Source organism: Mesoplodon bidens (assembly GCF_964165515.1).
Source record: "Mesoplodon bidens genome assembly, chromosome: 8".
In the NCBI taxonomy this organism is placed as follows: domain Eukaryota; kingdom Metazoa; phylum Chordata; class Mammalia; order Artiodactyla; family Ziphiidae; genus Mesoplodon; species Mesoplodon bidens.
Genome location: NC_138165.1, coordinates 21,040,240 through 21,062,729, shown reverse-complemented (window position 1 = coordinate 21,062,729; position 22,490 = coordinate 21,040,240). Strand labels below are relative to the sequence as shown.

General features: G+C 42.2%; 1 protein-coding gene across 1 annotated transcript in view; it reads right to left on the bottom strand.

The window, feature by feature from the left end:
• Positions 1–22,490, bottom strand: part of LOC308621301 (titin) — a 299,757-nt gene that overhangs the window by 10,055 nt on the left and 267,212 nt on the right. The window contains exons 289-319 of the mRNA XM_081241746.1: positions 22,135–22,431; positions 21,444–22,031; positions 21,048–21,350; positions 20,634–20,930; positions 18,977–19,264; positions 18,565–18,864; positions 17,578–17,880; positions 17,183–17,488; positions 15,313–17,079; positions 14,698–14,991; positions 13,624–13,911; positions 13,207–13,506; positions 11,041–13,107; positions 10,637–10,939; positions 10,213–10,518; positions 9,828–10,118; positions 9,436–9,732; positions 9,000–9,305; positions 7,803–8,108; positions 7,436–7,717; positions 6,669–7,262; positions 6,260–6,547; positions 5,852–6,151; positions 5,067–5,369; positions 4,200–4,502; positions 3,514–4,098; positions 3,081–3,386; positions 2,666–2,965; positions 1,455–2,030; positions 1,035–1,340; positions 78–671 (exon numbers count right to left, since the gene is read on the bottom strand). Of these exons, the coding sequence (XP_081097872.1) occupies positions 78–671; positions 1,035–1,340; positions 1,455–2,030; positions 2,666–2,965; positions 3,081–3,386; positions 3,514–4,098; positions 4,200–4,502; positions 5,067–5,369; positions 5,852–6,151; positions 6,260–6,547; positions 6,669–7,262; positions 7,436–7,717; positions 7,803–8,108; positions 9,000–9,305; positions 9,436–9,732; positions 9,828–10,118; positions 10,213–10,518; positions 10,637–10,939; positions 11,041–13,107; positions 13,207–13,506; positions 13,624–13,911; positions 14,698–14,991; positions 15,313–17,079; positions 17,183–17,488; positions 17,578–17,880; positions 18,565–18,864; positions 18,977–19,264; positions 20,634–20,930; positions 21,048–21,350; positions 21,444–22,031; positions 22,135–22,431 (13,944 nt within the window). The remainder of the gene's footprint in view (positions 1–77; positions 672–1,034; positions 1,341–1,454; positions 2,031–2,665; positions 2,966–3,080; positions 3,387–3,513; positions 4,099–4,199; positions 4,503–5,066; positions 5,370–5,851; positions 6,152–6,259; positions 6,548–6,668; positions 7,263–7,435; positions 7,718–7,802; positions 8,109–8,999; positions 9,306–9,435; positions 9,733–9,827; positions 10,119–10,212; positions 10,519–10,636; positions 10,940–11,040; positions 13,108–13,206; positions 13,507–13,623; positions 13,912–14,697; positions 14,992–15,312; positions 17,080–17,182; positions 17,489–17,577; positions 17,881–18,564; positions 18,865–18,976; positions 19,265–20,633; positions 20,931–21,047; positions 21,351–21,443; positions 22,032–22,134; positions 22,432–22,490) is intronic.

Here is a 22,490-nt window from a genome sequence, read left to right as displayed (position 1 = left end):
ACACTATTTAAGAGCACCCCCCCCAATTAATAATATGTAATCTAGCACCAAAATGATGTTTGCTGATTTGTTTTTACCTTCTACTTCCAAGGAGGCAGTGCCAGACACAGACCCTCCTTGGTTGGTAGCTCTGACTTGGTAGACTGTGGCATCATCATCTGTGACGCTTGCAATGATGAGCTGGTGGTAGCCACCCTTAAACTCTTGAATCCTGTACTTGAATCCATCTGCGATGATTTCTTTGCCTTGTCTGTACCATTTCACGATTGGTTTTGGATGACCAGTCACTTTGCAGACCAAGGTAGCATTGCTGTGATATCTGACATTTAGATTTCTCAGTTCCTCTTTAAAGTGTGGTGCCTGAATTGGGACGTCAGATTGGGGAGTGACAGGTTCTGATATTTCACTCCATTCGCTTTCCCCACCTAGGTTTTCACATTTCACACGGAACTCATATTCAAGACCTTCAATAAGGTTTTGCACCGAAAAGACGGTTTCTCGAACTTCATCTGTTGTCACAGCAATCCACTTGTTCTGCTTCTTCTCACGCTTCTCAAGGTAATAATTTCTAACCTTTGCACCTCCATCCCTGGCAGGTGGCGTCCAGGCCACAACACAGGAATCTTTTGTGACAGCAGCAATAGTTGGTTTGCCAGGAGCACCTGGCTTTTCTGTTTAAAACAAACAAAAAGCATTTGACTCACGGGGTGAAACAAACAGCTTTATGAAGAGCCTATTTTATAAAAAATGTTATGAACCTAAAGTTCTATTAAGAATAACTAATCCAGAAAAATGAAATTGGTTACTTTATGCTGAGAAACTTACCAAAACACAAAGTTCCTTTTTAGAGAAAAAGGGGATAGGGTATACATGTGCCCTTTTAGATAAGCAAAAATTCCATTTAAGTGAGATAAAAGGCACTTGTACTTTAGCTGAATCTTTGCTATCTCCTTTCAAAAGTTATTTCTGTTTAAAAAAAAGTTTTACATACAGATGGAATTTTGCCAGAGGAAGACTGTAGAGGTTGTACTCACCAAATGGACTCTTAATGATCACAACTGTGGAGACTTCTAGAGGGTCACTGATGCCAAGTGTGTTCTGAGCCGAAACCCGGAAGTAATACCCAGCATTTTCTGTGAGGTTCACAATTCTACAGGTTGTCACTGAGATGGCTGAAGACACCAATTGCCATTCAGCCCCTTCCTTGGCCTCACATTTCTCTACCACGTAATTGGTGATCCAGGAGCCTCCGTCATCTGCAGGTGGTTTCCAGCTGATCACCACAGAGTTCTTCAATAGAGCTTCAATCACAATTGGTCCTGTAGGTTTGTCTGGTTTATCTGTTGGGAGAAAATACAATTGGAGTGGTTTCTGTAGTGTGTCTCCCAAGATATTTTTCTTTTTTCTTTAAAAACAAACAAAAAAAAACCCCACTGAAAATGAAAATAAAATACCTTGTATTTCCACATCAAGGATGGCGTCCACCGTTCCAAGAACATTGCTGAGCTGAACTTTGTATTTCCCAGCGTGAGTCTTACGTTGGATATTCTTCATGACGAGATGGGTATACTGCTCAGTGTTTTCAATAGCAGTGTTTTCTGAGTTTTGCAAAAGTTTCTTGCCATGGAACCAAGTGATGGCAGGTACTGGACGGCCAATGTATGTAACGTGAAGTCGAAGCGTTGACCCCACAGCACCGTAATACTTCTCTTTCAGTGGGTAACCGGGATGGAATTGTGGCGTTGCTTGCAGGAGAAGCTTACTACTGGATTCTACTTCTCCAACCTCGTTGGTAGCTACGCAGGTATAAACGCCTTCATCTTCTTGTTCCTCGGTCATTACTGTTAGAGTATGTGTGCGTCCATCTGAAGACATTTTGTACTTGCGGCTTTGTATCAGCTCCTTACCAAATCGGTACCATTTAATGTCTGGTAGAGGCCTTCCAACAATCTGGCATGAGAGTTGAGCAGCTTCACCCAGTTTGGTGGTGACATCCTTCATTTCTTTGCGTACTCCTGGGGCCTCTCCAGCTGAAGGGTATGAAAGATAACATTAATGCATTATTGTTACTACTGAATCTATAATCCTCTGTCCTTGTATATCAGGAATGAATTCATCCTATTGATTAATACTTTATTAGACACCATTATTTACATATGAGTCTAATTCTTAAAAAGGCTTCACAGTGACTGGAGGATCATCTGGAAAGTAGAGATTCAATGAGCACATCATCATATTATTATGTAGAGTGACTTTTTATGATCGGGAGGCATTAACAATATATAGGGTTTTGGGGAAATATTAGTTCTCTATAAATCTGTAGATTTGCCCTTACTTAGGTTCACTGAAGTGGGGTACCTTTGTTGACCCTTCAAGTCTTACTAGGAGTATTAAAAAAAAAACCCATTGTATTCAAGGGAGAAATTGCTTTAGGAATCAGTTCACTGCACCTAACAGTTCACTGCTGAGGTTATGTGCTTGGAATGACTTCCTCAAGAATGCATCAACTATTCCCTGTGTGTGCATATGCCAGAGTGAGTGATTTCTTTCCAAACACTTGCTCTCCAGTAAAGCTTTCTGGAGATCTGCTTAGCCCAGAGGAAGAATTAGCCTTAACATGTTGCTCAGTCTGTCAACCATAAGCAGAGAACTAACGGCTACTTACATGTTAGTTTCGTCTTTACAGACATAGCGGTTCTTCGAGGTCTGCTCAGCCCTGTCTCATTCTCAGCGAAAACCCTGAATTCATACTCCGTAGCTTCCAGCAAACCCCCTATTGTGAATTGCCTGTCCTTGATGCGGTCCTTACTGCTCTTCTTCCAGGCACTGTCTCCAGATTGTCTATATTCAACCCAGTATCCAAGGATTTCTTTGCCACCATCGCATTCAGGTTTCTCCCACTGTAGAGTGACGCTGTCTTTGGATATTGAAAGAATCTCGAGTTCTCCAGGTTGGCTTGGCTTATCTGAAATATTTGAAAACAGTTGAAAAGGAAATCAGCTTTCCTGCTGAAATAAAAGAAAAAGAGCAAAGGTGGTTTGCCTCTCTGATTCTAACCCCTTTGGAAACTCTTTCCTTACCAAATGGATCTTTGCAAACAACTGGTTCAGAAGCAGGGCTGGTCTCGCTTAGGCCAACGTCATTCTGTGCGATGATGCGGAACTGATATTCCGCGTCGGGAACAAGCCCGGTGATGGTGTACATTGTGGTGGTGATCTGAGTCTTGTTGTGTCTGACCCACTTGTCAGTTGATGTCTCCTTGCGTTCAATGTAGTAGCCTGTGACCCGAGAACCACCATCGTCTCTGGGCCGGGACCAGGAGAGGCTGACAGAACTCTTGGTCACATCTAGTACTTCTGGGGGATTGCTTGGAGGCTCGGGAGGGTCTAGGAATGCAAGTGGAAAACACATGTGTTAGAGTGCAGTCCCAACTCTTGTAAGCTGGTGGCTTTCCTTTCGAAACAAAAGAGCACTGAGAGGATTTTACAGTGTTATGGTTGGAAGAGCACTTACTCAGTGGTGTTTTTGGTATGACTGGTTCCTCAGATTTCAAGGGTTTGCTTATTCCAAACTGGTTTTCTGCTGAAACACGGAAATGGTACTCCACATTTTCTTTGAGGCCTTTTACGACCAGAGATGTACCTCGGACTCTGGAGTCGATGGTGTACCAGGCGGCTTTAGGCACTTCTCGTCTCTCGAGGATGTAGCCTAAGATGTCAGCACCACCATCATCGGCAGGGGGTCTCCAACTGACCCTTACAGAGCGAGCTTGTATATCGTCATATTCAAGTGGCCCTTCTGGAGTGTTGGGACTTCCTATCACCCTGACCTTGATGTAGACAGCCTTCTTGCCACATTTGTTTTCCAGAACCAGGTCGTAAGTGCCAGAATCATCCCTGTCTGCTTCTTTGATTACAAGCTCAGTGTGAGTTTCAGAGGTTGCAATCATGGCACGCTTACTAATATCTTGGCCTTCCTTGGTCCATTTACATATTGGGAATGGTTTTCCTTTGATTGGTATGGTAAGTCTGATGACCCCACCTTGTCTTACAAAGATACCTTCCTGGTATCTTTCATCAAGTTCATAGTCAGGATATTCTGGGAAGAAAGGTAGGGTTACAGTTAGCATTTTGGGAGGCGGGTGTAGGAAATAAGTCTTAAGGCAATTACAGCAGAAAGTAAATGATCATATGTCTTACCAAGCATTTCCGTGACTCTGACTGTTCCTGGTACCTCAGCGGGCTCCCCAGGTCCACCAGCGTTACAAGCTAGGACACGGAATCTGTATTCAGCGCCCTGAGGTAGGTGTGTGAGAGTATACTCCCGAATCTTGGTTGGGGTGGTGTTGCATTTGGTCCATTCATATTGATCAACTTTTTGCATTTCGATCAAGTAGCCTGTGACTTTAGATCCTCCTTCATCTTCTGGAACACTCCAGGCCAGGGAGACTGATGTCCTTGTTGTATCAGTAACTCTTGGGTTTTGTGGCTTTCCTGGAGGAGCTGGGAATAAGAATAAGACAACAACATACTTGTTAAAGTTTCTGCAAAGTTGAAAATCAAATGTGCCACCTAACAATTTCGCTGAGTTGTGGAAACATGGACTATAACATTAGAATATTTTTCATTTTGTAAATGTTTAATTCATTTAAATCAGTTAACATTACTTAAAGCTCTTGGTTTTTCCTTTGTCTTATTTGTGCTTTGTTTATAATCACTAATACTATCTTACATTTGCCATCAGTTTTTAAAGTGCTTCCAGAAATATTAACTTGCTTTACAATTTTAACTGTGATATATAGGGTGTGTATTGTGAGTTCCATTTTAAAGAGGGAGAAATAGACTCAAGAGAAGAATATAAAAAGTTATTTGCCCAAAGTTGCCCTGGGTTGGAGTGGGGAGGGGATTGATGACAGAGGACACAACTGAACTTCTTGAGCTGTTGGAAATATTCTATATTTTGATTGTGGTGGTGGTTATACAAAACTTATAGAATTCTATATTTCAGAAGGGTGACTGTTACCACATTAAATTATACCTCAATAAACTTATACAGAAGGTATTTACCAATTGGATCCATGGCAATGGTGGGTTTGGAAGGACGGCTTGGTTTTCCAGTTCCTCTCGCGTTAATGGCTGTGACACGGTGTTCATATTCTAAGCCTTCAGTAAGGCCAGTGGAACGGTACCGTGTCATCGTCACTGGTACTTTATTTACACGGACCCATCGATCTGCTCTCACTTCTTTGCGCTCCACAATATATCCAGTCACTTGGGAGCCACCGTCATCTTCTGGTGGGTACCAAGTAAGTGTCATGCCCTCACGTGAGACATCAAATATCTGTAACGTTTCTGGAGGTCCAGGAATATCTGCAGCAAGACAGAGGTTAACACAACATGGCACCATGAATAAATTGAAGACTCATACATTTGTATAAGTGTGTCTTGTATATACCATCTTAAAATGGTACATATAAGACTCTTGCAACTGTTTTTCTCATGTTTTCATTTTTGTACTTTTCTTGCTGTTCCTCATTTTCTTCAATTTTATGAACATTTATTAAGCATGTATTCTGTATTGCTTCTCACTGTAACAGCCAGTCCTCCCTCCCCCCTTTCCTTCCATCCATCCTTCCCTAATTCCCTCCTCCTCTCTTTCTTCCATTAAAAAAAAAACCCAACTCTGTTGAAAACTTCCAAGAAAAGGAGGTTTAGAAACCTTGGAAAGACCCTGGGATTAACTTTGTGACCTATTTTTACTTACATGAGGGTATATTAAGAACAAATTCCTTCTTGTTAATATTTAGAATCAGAGGTGGGGAGAGTGGGTGGGGGGGCCATCCAGGACTTACTGATGCGGCTGCGACATTCTATAACCTCAGATTGCAAGTACGAGCCGATCCCGAAGCGGTTTGTCGCAGCGATACGGAACACATACTCGTTTCCTTCAGTGAGTCTGGTAAACTTAAATGTTGTTCTAGTCACTGATTCAGACACTGGCAGCCACCCTGGACGATGGGCATCACGTTGTTCTACCACATAGCCACTCAGTGGAGCACCACCATCCAGTTCAGGCGGTCCCCAGGAAATGGTCACTGAAGTAGCATCAATTTCTTCAATCTTGATAGGCCCAGTTGGTTGTCCAGGCTTGTCTATGAAAAAAAAAAAAAAAGAAATCCCGTAGGTTAATTTTCACTACAAATCAAAATTGGGTGACTAAACAACAACAGCTTGCTTGTGTCTTGGTCTCTCATCCTTACCAAGAATGATAACTTTAATGGTCTCTGAAGTAGTTCCGGTTGCATTCTTCAGTTCAAGTATATAGTCTCCGGTATCTCTGATAGTGGTTTCACGAATGGTTAATTTAGCTACCTTAGTATGAGTTTCAACTGTGACACGCTCTGATTCTCTTAGTTTAGAGCCAGCAAAGAACCAGGAGGCAGCAGGAGGTGGGCGACCAGCAATTGGTATCACCAGCTCTGCTGGTCTGCCGGCTGGGACGTGGATGGTCTTTTGAGGCATTGTAGAAAGATCGATTGCTGGCAACACTATGAGAAAAAGTAGGCATTTATTCATAAGTATTATTTCTAATGACAAAGTGTCATGAATTCTGAATGTTTCCTTCATTTTCCTTTACCATTATTGTTATCTTGGTGATTTGGTACATACCTCTGAGGTCTTGTACGGTCACAGCTGTGATGATCTCTCTTGGTTCTGACACACCTTTCTCATTTTGTGCCCTTACTCTAAATAAGTACTGTTCACCTTCATTCAAGGAAATAACAGTGTGCTCTAGGACTGTGGGTTTTAAGGTGACAGCCTTCATCCATCTCTCGGTGCCAGCTCTGCAGGCCTCAAGAACATAGCCAGTGAGCCGGCTACCACCATCATAGAGTGGTTTTTCCCAGGCAAGGGTAACAGTCGATTTGGTGACATCGACAACTTCTAGCTTCACAGGCACCAAAGGTACTTCTGAGACCAGAACTGCATCAGATGTTTCACAAGGTTCTCCAATGCCATAAATATTTTCTGGCAGCACTCTGAAATAGTACATGGTTCCTTCTATAAGTCCAGAAATTCTGTAGAGCGTCTTGCTGCATTTGGTAGTTACTGTTTTGAATGCTCTCATGGCAGCTTCACGCTTCTCAATAATGTAATTGTTGACAGGAGCTCCACCATCAACTGTGGGAACTTCCCAAGTAATGGTCACAGAATCTCTTGATACTTCCTTAACTTTCACTGAAGGACAGGGACCAGGAGTATCTAAAACAAGAGAATGAAAGATCCATACTTCCTATTTGCCTGATTGGTTGATAGATTTTTTGGGGGGCAGGAAAATAACATAGTTCCTTTTAGAGAGGTGATAATCAGAGGTCAAGGTGTATCTTTTTAAAGAATCTACTCACAGCATAGTTGATTTTAAGACAAATACTTACCATATACTTTAACAAGGACAGTTGCTGATTTCTTGCCAGATTGGTTTTCAGCTTCAATGGTGTATTTTCCAGCATCATACCGGTTAACTTTGTCCACAATAAGTAAAGAGTAACTCTCAGTGTTGTCAATGACCGCCCGGCTTGCAAGGTCAATGCCCTTCTTGCTCCATGTGATGACGGGTGGTGGTCTTCCAGATACAGACACCATCAGCCGCAACGAGGCTCCAGCTCTGATGGTCACAATCTTCTTTAAATCATCTGCAAGCTCAAGATCTGGTATTTCTGGAAAGTAAATGTCAAAACTTAATTAATTCATGAACAGGTGTGATGAGAAAATAATTCACCTAAAGCCTTACATTATAAATACCTAGTCTTTCCATGGGCTCAATTTCAGCAGTTGACTCGCTGTATTCACTCATGCCCTTCACGTTCACAGCAGCAACTCTGAAGGAGTATTTCTGGCCCATTTTAAGGTCTGTCACAGTGAATTCATTATTTCTTATTGTGGTGTTGGTATGCACTCGGTACCACTGATCAGTGTCCTCCTCTTGCATTTCAAGAACATATCCTGTGATGTCAGTGCCACCGTCATACATGGGCTTGGTCCAGGCTAAACTGATGCTGTGTTTGGTGGTATCTACAACTCTCGGAGCAGAAGGTGGTCCAGGGGTATCTATGAAATTTTAAAATAAGCACGCAGGTATTACACAAATAAGGAAGCTTGAGATTTGTATTTTTGGTTTTCAAGACTCACTGAGGCATTATTGTTCTTTGTCCACACTCACCAAGATACTCTGTAACTAGGCTCTTCTGATATTGCAGGATAGCACTGTATGCTCTATTATTACTATTATTATTGTTTTAAGAGTTAAACTTCTTTAGAAAGGTAGATGTTTCTTTCTGGCCACTTTGGCTAGCTATGCTGTGTCCTGCTAAGCTCATTGCTAACAGTACCCATTCTCAGGGACTGTTCTTTAGTTGCTCAGCTTTCAACAGGGTTAATATCACTTGTCACCTCTACATTGCTAATAAGTACAGGAATAAGTTTCTTCTACTCCCTCAATTCAATCCAAGTGATTTATTCCTTTTAGTTCTTGGGCTTAAACTTTGTACAAGGATTTGCCACTTATTTCTGAAGCTCTTGTGACAATTACTTTGTTAGGTGCTCACTAAAATACAAGAAGCTTTATGTTCTGCTAAGCCTCTTAAAAGAGATGTTGTCTTTTTTTCTTTTCAGTAGTTATTATCATTACAACAAAATTCTCTCCATTCTTAGGAAGATTTGCAAAATACATCCCTTTCATATTGGTAGTAGAATAGTTTATTTTTTTCACAGATTGGAAAAATACTGCAACAGTTTTTAGCAATGTAACTGCTAACTTATTGAGAGAAGTAGTAGTTGAAATGTTTTCTGTCTTAGGCTGTATTTAAGATCCTTCTAATAAGCATATGCCTTTCTAGACCATTCACAAATTCTACAAGTTATTGGAAAAGGCATGTTGGAAAATTACTTGTAATGTGGTTTTGGTGGGCATTAGGGTTATGTATGATTCTTGGAACTCACATGATGGTTCTCTGCAAGAGATAAAGTTGGAAGCTTCGCTGGGTTCACTGTTACCAGCAGCATTTACTGCGGTCACCCGGAACTGGTAATCACAACCTTCCATCAGGCCAGTCACCTTCAGCCTGGTATCATACACCACATAGTCTTTGTTCACACGTGTCCAGCGCAAGCTCTTCTTCTCACGTTTGTCTACTAGATAGTTGCTGATCTCGTTGCCACCGTCAGATTCAGGTTTTGTCCACTGAATGATGATATGCTCTTTGCCAGCCCCAACTTCTTCAGGTATGCCAGGTTGTGATGGAATAGCTGTTTATATTTTTATGAAAATAAAAAGGATGATCAGAATCACACAAAATCACCACTGCTATGACTCTCCTCCCTTCTCCCCGATCCCATTACATTTCAACTGCTGAACTGTTTGAGTGTTAATACTCACTGAAGGAGTTTCTGGCGACAATGGGCTCTGATTCAACAGGCACACCAGGGCCATATTTGTTTACTGCCCGCACTCGGAATATGTATTCGTTGTTCTTGATGAGTCTGGTAACCACATAGGATAGGGTTGGGCATTCGCCTTCCACAGTCACCCAGTTGAGTCTGCTAGTCTCACGTCTTTCCACGATGTAGTGAGTTATTTCTGCACCTCCATCTTCCTGAGGAAGGCTCCAGGCTAAAGTGCACTTCTCCTCTGTTACTCTGCTGACGGTGAGCTTTCCACATGGGCCCGGGGAATCTGAAACAGGTGTAAGGATGAGCAATGAGGAAGGTGTTTCTTTCTGCCCACGCTTGAGAAAGCTATGAAAATCAAGGATCATTTGACATACTTACCGAGCACTTTGACCACGACAGACACGGCCTTGGTCCCACTGGCATTCTTCACCGTTAAAGTGTATCTTCCACTGTCACTTCTGTCACAGAACTTGATCACAGCAGTTGCTCGTTTGCCAGTGTACTGCAGAGAGACTTTTTCACAGAGATCTAGTTCCTTGTCCCCTTTGGTCCAGATAATTTTGGGTTCAGGTTTGCCACCAACTGCAGCATCAAGAACAAGATCCGAGCCTGCTCTGATGGTAACCAGATCACCCTGTAATCTGGCATCGAGTTCGGCTTTGGGTGGAGCTGTCATAGGCAAAATAGATGTGAATGAATATATGATAGTTTATTGTTACAGAAATTGTGATAACTTAAAAGGAGAGCATTGACTATTCTTTACCGTATTCATCTCGGCAAGTGATGGGGCCTGTAGATTCTGATCCTTTGCTAATTACGCCTGCTGCATTCTTGGCCAACACACGGAATTCATAAGTGTCTCCTTCACTGAGAGCAGTAATGGTGAAGAAATTGTCGGATACGATGGTGTAGTTGCACTTGAGCCAGCGACCATCTCCAACTTCACTGACTGGCTTACGCTCTATGATGTAGCCTACAACCTTGCTGCCTCCATCATACACTGGGGCAGACCAAATCAGTGACACCGTTGATCTGGTGACATCTGTCACCTCTGGTCTTCCTGGTGCATCTGGAAGGGATGCAAAAATAAGGTTAAATGCAACTCTGAATTTTGCTAGTACCAATAATGATGACGGTGATGGTGACGATGACGATAAACAAATGTACCCTTAAATTCTGATACCTACCAACTGGGTTTTGAGCCATCATAGGTCTTGATGCTTCACTGGCTTTGCTAACGCCCGCGGCATTGAGTGCATACGTTCTGAACTGATATTCCAGTCCTTCTACCAAACTGGTCACTTTGTAGTTGCACTCTAAGCATGGCACTTTGTTTTCTTTCACCCAAAGAATGGTGTTTCGTTCTTTCTTCTCAACCCAGTAGCCGATGACTTTACTGCCACCATCATGATAGGGTTCTTCCCAGCGAATAGACATGGCATTGGCAGACACGTGGTAGACCTCAGGTCTGGTAGGTGCACTTGGTGGGACTAAATATAAGCAAAGGTATCAAATATGAATACAGTTTTATAAAATTCAGGGGGAATATTTAATAATAGAGACTTGGAAATATGATTTTTATTTTTCTTACCAAATGGATGCTCAGCAACGACTGGTGCTGATTCCAGAGGCTTGCTGACACCAAATCTGTTCTCTGAACTGACACGGAAAGAATATTCCATGTATTTTGTGAGATGAGTGACTTTAATCTGAGTGCGCTTGACGCTGGAATTGACAAGCTGCCAAGCTGTTGTACCTGACTCACGCTTTTCAACTATGTAATTAGTAATATCGGTGCCTCCATCATCTTTAGGTTCAGCCCATGATAGGATGCATGATTCAGCTGAGACAGATGAGACTTCAATGGGACCAGTTACTGGACCTGGCCTTCCGATGACCACAACTGTGATGGTAAATGTTTTAACACCAGCTGTATTTTCCAGGGTCAAGAAGTACCTTCCAGAGTCACCTCTCATGCTGTCCTTTATAGACAGGGTGGTTCTGTCTTTTGTTGTTGTGATACTCACTCGGTCTGTCTCCTTAAGTCTCATTTCTTCCAGCTTCCATGTTACTTTGGGGGTGGGACGACCACTGATTGGCACGTCAATGGTAAACGGGCTGCCTGCTTTGCAAGTTATGAGCTGATTGGTAATTCCAGTGAGATCAGCTGTGGGCTCAATTTGAGGCTCCTTGATGATGACAGAAGAGAAGGCTTCCCTGGGTTCACTGTAGCCAGCATCATTCTTGGCCTTCACGCGGAATTCATATTCAGTGTTCTCAGTGAGGTGCTCCACCGTGAAAGTCAGCTGTTTGGTGTGACCAGCTTCAACCCAGAAGTCAGATCCCTTTTGTCTCATTTCGAGCAGGTAGTCAGAGATTCGGCTGCCTCCATCATGGTCAGGTTTAAGCCAAGCTAAGACTGCAGAGGATTTGCTTGTGTCAATGACATCAAGTCTCTTCGGTGGAGCAGGCTGTTCTGTGGCTACCATTGGTTCTGGCATTTCATAGGGTTCACCAACACCGTACTCATTTTCTGCAGAAACACGGAAATAGTATGGAACGCCTTCTACCAGGTCGTTGACCTTGAGGATCTGACGAGTGCATTTTTCACTGACCACTTGCCAACTACGGCGACTGGCTTCTCGTTTCTCTACCACGTAGTGATGGATTCGGGCACCCCCATCAAGGAGAGGGGCATCCCACATCAATGTAACAGATCCCCGGGTCACATCCTTGAAGGTAATTGGGCCAGGTGGGCCTGGAGAGTCTAGCACCTTTACGGTGAATGTGATTGACTTACTACCGCTGTTGTTTTCCACAGTAAGGGTATATTTCCCTGCGTCGTTTCGGTTGCAGTTTTCCACGGTGAGGGTGCTGAAGGAGTCTGTTGTATGGATATCAGCCCGAATGCTAAGGTTAGAGTCAGGTTTGCTCCACACAGCTGTTGGAGTCGGTCTACCCTGATAGGCAATGAAGAGGCGAATACTGGCCCCAGCTCTCACAATATGAGTCTGCTTGAAGTTGGCATCGATGTCTAACTCAGGAGCTGATAATCGGTCAACTGCTTTAATGGTGCCGGTCAGTTCACAGCTGTCTCCTTTTCCAGCACCATTGACAGCACTAACCCGGAATTTGTATTCTGCACCTGCTTGTAGATCAGTAACCGTATATCTCGTTTTCACACATCCTTCTGCATTCACCTTGTGCCAGTCTCCTAAGTCAGCTTTGCACATTTCAATAATATACCCAATTATCTCCATCCCTCCGTCAAACACTGGCTTAGACCATTCTAAGCTCACAGTTGTCTTTGATGTGTCTGTCACTTTGACCACAGTGGGAGCACTTGGTGGGCTGACTGGCTCTCTACATTTGATTAGTCTTGAGATACCACTTGCAGGTCCTACTCCTGCAGCATTTTCAGCCATGACACGGAATTCATATTCATTGCCCTCTGTCAGACCGGTGACTTTGAATCTTGTCTCAGAGACTGGTCGTTTGCTGATCACTTTCACCCATCGCATGCTTTTCTTTTCTCTCCTTTCAAGGATGTACTGTTGAATTTCACTGCCACCATCTGATTCTGGCCTTGCCCATGTCAGGGTAATGCTATTGCCTGTTACATTACTAGGTTCTGGAGTGCCAGGGGAATCAGGAGTAGCTGTAAAATGAAAACAAAGAAAGAAATAAACCAATTAGACACATTTGCTTGGAAGTTAACCTTATGACATAGTCCCACTTAGTAAAAATGGTTGCTTACTGTACTGTATTTGAGCAACCACTGGGTCAGAATCCAGTGGCCTGCCAACACCAAACTTGTTGACGGCAGAAATACGGAATTGGTATTCATTGCCAGTTATTAGTTTAGTGGCGGTATAGCTGAGGGCTTCACAATTATCCTCAATTAGCGCCCAAGCAAGTCTGCTGGTTTCCCGTTTTTCAATGATGTAGTGCGATACGGGAGCACAGCCGTCATTGAGTGGAGCATCCCACCACAAGGTCATCTTCTCGCCAGTTATACTGGTGAATCTTATTGGCCCAACTGGTTTTCCTGGTGTATCTATAAGAAAAAGGTTCCAGAGTTAGTTTCTTTCTCCTTGTCCATTAAAGTGCAATCAGGCATGTCTTTAATCCAAGTCCTGTACATTGTAAGATTAAGAAGCTATTTTAGGAGTACCTTGTACTTTCACTGTAATTTCTGCTTTTGTGGAGCCAGATGCATTTTTGGCTTCCACTCTGTATACACCACGATGGTCCCGAGTAGCATCTCTGACAAAGAGGCTGGTGGATCCAAGGACATCAGTTATTTCCATATTCATCCCCTTCTCAATTTCTTCCCCATCTTTGAACCAAGTTACTCGAGGTACTGGTCGTCCTTGCACCAAAGCTTTAATTCTAAGGCTCCCTCCAGACTTAATAGTGACACCCTCAAAGTACTCAGGGCCAAACTCTACAATCGGTGCAACTATAAAAGAAAGAGATAATATGCATTAGTTTGGCTTAATAAAGACTTAAATAAGCATGTTTTTCATTAGCACCATATCATAAAGCCTGAAAGAGTAATGCTTATACCAAAGGCTATTTTGAAAGTAGGATTGATAGTTGAGAATTTAGAGTGTGGGGTTAAACATTTGCATATTATTAGGTTATCGCCTTTGTTATATCTGGCATGTTATTAATCTTGCATTTCCACTTGCAAAAAGAGAAATGAAACATTTACGGATCATTTACTTCCTAATACTGCTGCATATTCAAACAAGTTCCTGTGCCGGGCCATCAGCTGCACTCAGGCAAGGTGATAATTGTGCTGTTGGACCTGTGTTGAATTTTGGTAACTTCAGTCGAGAGGGACAGTTATTCTTGGGACCTTTTTTTCCTTATTTATTATAAATGACTGAAATCACAAAGCTAAAAACTCATTCCCACTTGCCTGCTATTTATATGGAAATGAAATAATAGACGTGGTAAAAAGAATTGATGTTAATTACATTTTTTTCTCCTCTTCATCTGAAAGGTAGAAAATCTAATTCATCCACCTAACAACCTTTGGTAATCTGTATGAAACGTTGTTTCTCTTCCCATTTTTATAGACCAGGGGCCCAATATATATGTGTGTGTATATATATATATATATATATATATATATATATATATATATATATATATATATATATATATATATATAATATGTATATATATTTTAAAATGTGAATGTTCTTAGTTACATTGGAAATTGGTTGTAAATGCTTACCATTTTCATCCCTTGTCATAATAACGCCAGAAGACTGTGAGGGCGGGCTTATGGTTCCAACAGCGTTTCTTGCAAGTATTCTGAACTCATATCGATCCCCAGGACTAAGTCCTGTTGCCGTGTACTGGCATTCGCTGACATCACTAAAGTTGCATCTGGTCCAGTGATCGCTCCCTTGCCGTTTCTCGATGTTGTAGGCCACAATCTTACTGCCTCCATCACGCAGTGGTGGGTTCCATTTCAGAGTGATGGTTTCCCGGGTGACATCAATGTAGTCAGGGGTGCCAGGTGGGTCTAAAAATTAGATGCAAGTTAAAGGCATCATTATTTCTGTAATCAACTCTTAATCTTCAGTGGAAGGAAAATAAATAAATCCCCCAAACTCATTTTAGCCATTAATTGTAATTTTTTTTGTATCAGAGTCTTTAACAAAAAGAATTTTAAATTGCTCTTTTAGACTGATTTAAAATCATCCCCCTTGCTTTACTTGACCAGCTCTCTAGTGACAAGGAAATATGTGAGAAGGTGATACATGGAACAAAAGCAGTGTTTGAGTTGTCACTAACACATTCAGTTGTGGAATTAAGTATATTTGAATAATCCTCAGTCACTTACCTACTGGGGAAACAGCTAAGGTAAATTTGCTTGGGTCACTAGGTGAGCTTAGGCCGGCAGAATTTTCAGCGTATACACGGAACTGGTAATCCAGGCCTTCCATTAGTCCAGTAGCTCTATGTTCTCTTCCAGATATTGGTGATGTGTTAATTCTTTGCCACAGGATGCTATTTCTTTCTTTCTTTTCAACATGGTATCCAGTAACTTCTGAACCACCATCATAAACTGGAGCATCCCAAGTTAGGGACATGCCATCAGAAGTCACATTGTATGTAACTGGCTTTCCTGGGGGGCCAGGAATCCTGAACTGGTGTTTTGCCACAATGATGTTTGAGTCAAGTGGCTGGCTGACTCCATATCTGTTTTCTGCCCTAACTCTAAACTGGTATTCAGCATCTTTGACTAGATTAGGAACTTTGAAGGTTGTCCGGGCAACACTGGAACACACCATCTTCCAATTAGTTTGTGAAGCTTCTCGCTTCTCAATGCTGTAACAGGTAATTTCTCCTCCTCCATCATCATCGGGCACATCCCATGATATGATGACACTGTCAGCCTTGATTTCATCAAATCGAATGGGCCCTTTGGGCTTTGATGGTGGGCCGAGTGTGATGATTGTAATGGGAAATGAGTTTCGGCAAACTGCGTTATCGAGAATAATGGTGTATTTCCCTCCATTCTCCTTCTTTGCATTCTTAATACTCAAAGTAAGTTTGTTTTCAGTTTTACTCAAACGAACATGTTCGCTTTCTTTCAATGGCAAACCGTCTTTCAGCCAACTGATAGATGGTTTGGGTTTTCCTTTATAAGGTAACTCGAGGTGCACATTATGCCCAATTCTCACAGTGACTTGTGCCCCAGGGATTTCTGACAGGTCAACTTGCGGTGGAATTACAAGTTCTTTCACTGTAATTGGCCCAATAGTGACACCATCACTCAGTCCTTTCTCATTTCTGGCAGACACTCTGAATTCCAGGACTGAATGTTCCTTGAGTTGGCTAACCTCAATTTCACATGTCTTACTTATGCCAGCATGTGACCATGTTTGTTCGTCTTTACCTTTCCTTTCCACAGTATAATCTGTGATGACACTACCACCATCAAAGTCAGGCTTGGTCCAGCTCAGGGTAACAGATGTTTTTGTTGAGTCTTTCACTGAGAGATCGCGTATAGGAGCTGGTACTTCGGCAGCCTTCACTGGCTTTGTAGTTTCACAGGGTTCCCCGATTCCAATTTCATTTTCTGCAAGAACTCTGAAGAAGAATGGAGTTTTCTCTGACAAATCTGTTACCTTAAAAGATGTGCTAGAACACTTGTGTGACACTGAAGACCATGTTCTCTTGGTGGCATCTTTCTTCTCAATGATGTAATTAATTATGGGAGATCCTCCGTCAATGAGAGGAGACTCCCAGAGCAATGTGACTGTGCCTCGAGAAACATGTTTAATCTGTAGTTTCTGGCAGGCAGCTGGTGTATCAAGCACTTTAACGCTCACAGTTGAAGACTTTGGCTGACCAACGCCATTTTCTATTGTGAGAATATATTTGCCCGTATCATTGCGAGTGACTTGAGGAATAATGAGTAATGAAGATGAATCAGTGTTTTGAATGCTGTATCTGGCATCACTGCCAAGATTCTTCTCATCTTTTCTCCATGTGACAGTAGGTGGAGGTCTGCCTTTGAAGGGAATCAACACTTGTACGTCTTCACCAGCTTTAGCTATAATGGAGGTCCTGAGAGCCACATCTAGGTCAATCTCTGGTTCCTCTGTAGACATAAAATGGGCATATACAATGAATTTTAAAGCAAGGAAATGAGTGATTTCCTCTATTAAAAAAATAAAAACACAATCATACCAGTAGGTACGTACCAAGTATATCTTTGGCCTGTACGGGTTCAGTCATTTCTATAGGTTCCCCTTGTCCGGCACAGTTTACAGCGGATACCTGGAAGTAGTAATTGACTCCAGGTTTCAGGTTAGATACCACATACTCTGTAGTTCTGACCTCTCCTTTTGTAGAGACAACAGTCCATTCCTCTTCCTCTCCTTGTCTCATGCCAACAACATATCCAGTAACAGCACTGCCCCCATCGTAGATGGGTTTACTCCAGCCAAGAGTGATGGATGATTTAGTTGTATCTTCAATTCTTATCTTAGCCGGTGGGCCTGGAGGATCTGGCATGGCCAATCACAATACCGTAATTACATAATCATGTACAGTTTGGTGACATGAAAGAAGACATAGGTGAAGACACCACACTTACCAATAGGATCAGCAGCTTTGTAGAAGTCAGATGGTTCAGAAAATGGACCCTGTCCAGCAGCATTTATAGCACAAACTCGGTATTGATAGTCACTGTGTTCCGTGAGTCCTGTCACTTTCTGTCTGGTGTCACGGATCGTCTCCTTTAGGACTTTAAACCATCCCAGACTCTTCTTGTCTCGTTTCTCAAGGAAATAGCCGCTTATGTCACTACCACCATCTGCAACTGGCCTGTTCCAGACAACAGTCATCGAATTCTTGGTTATCTTGGTCACCTCTGGCACGCTCGGAGGCCCAGGTGTGACTGTTTAGAAAGGAAGAGGAAAATGAGTTCAAAGGATCAACATTACTGATAAATTCTACCTTTTAATCTTCAAATCCTATCTAAGAATATTAGTTTCATTTATTATACTTTCTACCTGGTGAAAAGGATGATAATGAGAAGCGATATGATGAACAAGAAAATAAAAGTCAATCAAGCTCTGAAAACATATTCATAAACTAGCAGAATAGTATGTATGTATGTATGTATGTATGTATGTATGTATGTATGTATGTATTGGCCGCGTTGCACGGCTTGAGGGATCTTAGTTCTGCAGCCGGGGATCGAACCCGTGTCTCGGCAGTGAAAGTGCCAAGTCCTAACCACTGGACCACCAGGGAATTCCCAGTTTTTATTTATTTATTTATTTATTCATTCATTCATTCATTTATTCATTTATTCATTTATTTTGCGGTACGCGGGCCTCTCACTGCTGTGGCCTCTCCCGTTGTGGAGCACAGGCTCCGGACGCGCAGGCTCAGCGGCCACTGCTCACGGGCCCAGCCGCTCCACGGCATGTGGGATCTTCCCAGACCGGGGCACGAACCCGTGTCCCTTGCATCGGCAGGCGGATTCTCAACCACTGCGCCACCAGGGAAGCCCCTATATTTATTTTTAAATTTTCATTTTATTTGATTTTAGTTTTCTAATGAAATCATGTCTCACCAAATGCATTCCTTGCTACCACTGGATGAGATTCCAGTGCATCACCAATTCCGTATTTGTTCACAGCGCGAACCCGGAAGATGTATTCATTTCCTTTGATAATTTTGGTGGTCGTAATGATGCACTCTTCCAAATTTTCAGACACCATAGACCATGCGACGCGGCTTGTCTCACGCTTTTCCACAATGTAGTGAGTGATTTTTGCACCGCCATCATCCGCTGGAGGCTGCCAGAGAAGAGTTATCTTTGTAGCAGTGACGGTCTTAAATTCAATTGGTCCACCTGGAGGTCCTGGTTTGTCTGTGAATGAAAAAACAAAATGGTAGATTAGTAAATTTTAAAAGGCTTCTAATTTAAAATTATTAAGTTTTAGGCAAACAAAATATGATGTGGGTCCGTATTCACCACCTACCAAGGATCTGCACTCTGATGGTGGCTGAGGCTGAGCCTATGGCATTCCTTAGTTTTAATTCATAGCTTCCACTGTTAAGGCGAGTTGTATCTTTGATGAGTATAGCTGCAAGGTCAGTGGTATTTTCGACACACACCAGTGCACTGGTTTGTAACTCTTTATCATCTTTATACCACTCAATTGTAGGCTCAGGTTTGCCAGAAATGCCAGCTCTGAGCTTCACAGATGTACCTGCTCTGTATTTGACAACTTCTGTATATTCTAGAGGCAAATCAATTACGGGTCCACCTGCGAGAAAAACGGATGAGAAATATTTAGAAAATCACAAGGATGGAATAAATAATTGCAACAACTTCAAAGTAAGCTCATTGGCCTTTATTAAATAATACACACGAAGTAGTTCTAATACTATTTATCTTTTACATTTAATTTTACAAGCCACTCTTTTGTCACAGATGGGGAAGAAAGATTGTGAGTAAGCTCTGTACCCCAGTGACACTGCACTAATTTCACAGGGACTTAAATGCCCTTGAAATGTATTTTAACATCTATCAGGTGTTTTATTCCAGTGATGCAGTGGGATATGGCAGTGGAGCATCATTGCAGAAGCTGAATTATATGTTTTCTTTTATTCTAGTTCTCCTTCCTCTGACTACCTCTGATTCTTTTTATTTTCCCTTCCCAGTTCACTGGTATCCAAGTGGGGGCATTTCACATCAGACCCTTGAATTCTGAATGATCTACTCACAGAGCTGTAAACTTCCCTGGACTGATTTTCTGCCAGGCTGCTTAAAATTTTTGAGAAACACAATTAATTTGACTTGCTTCACAGTCTCACAAATACTGACTCAGTGTCTACAAAGCCTGGTTCATAACGAGAAGCCCTGGGATTCTCAGCATGAGGATGGGAGTGGATACTTTTGCCCAGATACCATAGAGACTCCTCCTTGAAAATGGGGACTTTTAGAAAAAGTGTCACAGGGTACCTAACTCTCATGAAATTTTAATTTTCAAAGCACTGTTGAGTTGCATGTGCCACTTACTTTCCAGAATGGTCAAGTATGTGTATTTTGGACTGACAGCCATGTAGAGAGAATTCTGGAGTCTGTCTGAATACCCACCCTATCATTAATGAGCTGCTTGATGTTGGGGAAGTTATATAAGTGCTCTAAACCTCAGTTTCTCTTCTGTAAAATGGGCTTATCTTAAGGCTATTAGAACTAGGGGAGAGAATTCATGGAAAGTACCCAGTAAATGTTAGCGGCTGCTCATATTATCATCATTAATGCCTCTGTTTAGTCTTTCACTTATTTCAGAGGAATATTCTCTGGGCATTCAACCATGGTTTTAATTATTGATGCTGAAAATTTTAAATAGAAGAGTGAAAACACCAACTCATGGAATCAAAGCACCGTAGAAGGTTGAAGTCAGAAAGCCCTTTAGGTATCCTGTAGTCCAAATCTCATGTTTTACAGTTAAGTCAAGAGGCCTGGAGGGGTTATGGAATTTTCCTAAGACTCACAGCTAACTCATAATTTCTTCTAAAACTCTAACAATGTACATAGTAAAAGTTATCCTACAGATTAGGACCACAAAAGTAAGACAAACTACTGAGTTAAACTGCTGTCGGGATTCAAACTGCTAAAACTGCTTTTACCATAGGAATCGACGCATGTAATGGGGCCTGCAACCCCGGATGGATTGCTGATGGAACCGACAGCATTTCTAGCGAAGACACGGAATTCATACTGGGAATTCTGAGTCAAGCCAGAGACAGTGAGTTGAGTCTCGGTAACATTGGTGAAGCTGGCCTTGGCCCATCTGCCATCTGGAAGGTCTCGTCTCTCAACCATGTAGCCTGTAATCTTGCTTCCTCCATCAAAAGCTGGTTGTTGCCATGAAAGGTTGACAGAGTTCTTTGAAACATCAGTGATACGGACATTTCTCGGGGGTTCTGTGGTAATGACAGGAAGCAGATTAGTGGCACTTATTTCAACATTATTTTGCTTTGCAGAAAGAAGGTTTGCATTTTTAAGTAGTGAGAACTGTCCTCCTTACGACAAATACATACCGCAGGCATCAATGGCTAGGACTGGTTCTGAAGGATGGCTGGGTTTTCCAATACCAGCAGCATTTTCTGCATACACCCTGAATTCATAGACAAGTCCAGCACTGATGGTTGTGACTGTGAAGTGAGTGGTGCGGATGACCATTCTGTTGGCTTTCTGCCATAAGATAGTGTTTCTGTCTTTCATTTCCAGGTGATAGCCTATAACTGCACTGCCTCCGCTGGACACTGGTTCATGCCAGCCCACGGTGATACTTTCTCGAGTGACATTAGTGACCCATGGTGTAGATGGCGGTCCAGGTGTTGCTACAAAAGAGAGGAATCCCACAGGTTAATACAGACATTTAAAACATTTATGTATATGGAAACCTGGGATCTCTGGAAAGTTTGACAACTTACTGTATGGTAGTTTGACAACCACACAAGCCGAATCTATGTGATCACTGATGCCAAAGCGGTTTTCTGCCTTGATGCGGAATTGGTATTCTTCTCCTGTGGTCAGTTTCATGACTTTAATCATGGTTCTTGCAACTGTCGCAGACACTTCAGTCCATACTGCAGTACTTGTCTCTCTCTTGAGTACAATGTAATTGGTAACCTGACTTCCACCATCATACTTAGGTGGCTCCCATTTGAGAGTCACGCTCGCTTCAGTTACATCACTAATCACAACAGGGCCAGTTGCGGGACCAGGCCTGTCCAGTATGATGATGTTAATGAAAGCTTTGGTTGTTCCACTGGAGTTGGCAGCAGTGATCTCATATCTTCCAGCATCAGCAGCAATGCTTTCTTTGAGATTGATGGTCAGGTTCTCAGCAGTAATTTCAGTGTTAAATCTCATGGTTGCTTTCAGCGGGACACCATCTCTCGATAATGTCACTTTGGGCAGTGGTTTTCCAGAAATTGGAATATCAACTTTAAGGTTTGAACCAGATCTAACATAGACGGTATGACTTGGGAAGTTCTTCATGTCAATTTCAGGTGGTTCTGAAAAATAAGAGTATGTAAGGTGAAGGTGAAAAACGTTTTATTGCAAATTAAGTCAATGCAAATAAGTTCAAATTTTGCTTCTGCATAAAATTTGACATACCTAGCTGCTCCTTTACAAGGACAGGAAGCAGAAGCTCTCTTGGGTCACTCAGACCAGCTTGATTTTCAGCAAACACCCGGAAAAAGTATTCAGAATTCTCCCTCAGACCAGAAATGACATGATGGGTTGACTTTACCACTGCACATCTCACCCAATTTTCCTGTCCTTTTTCTAGTGCTTCAATGACATAATGTACAATTCTGCTTCCACCATCATGTTCTGGCTTCAACCAGGCCAGGGAAACACTATCTTTGGATACACTTGTTACTCCAAGTTTTTCAGGTGGGCTTGGTTTTTCTAAGAAAGTAAAACATCAGAAGAAAGAGACGTTATTACAACATTTTTTCCCCACATGT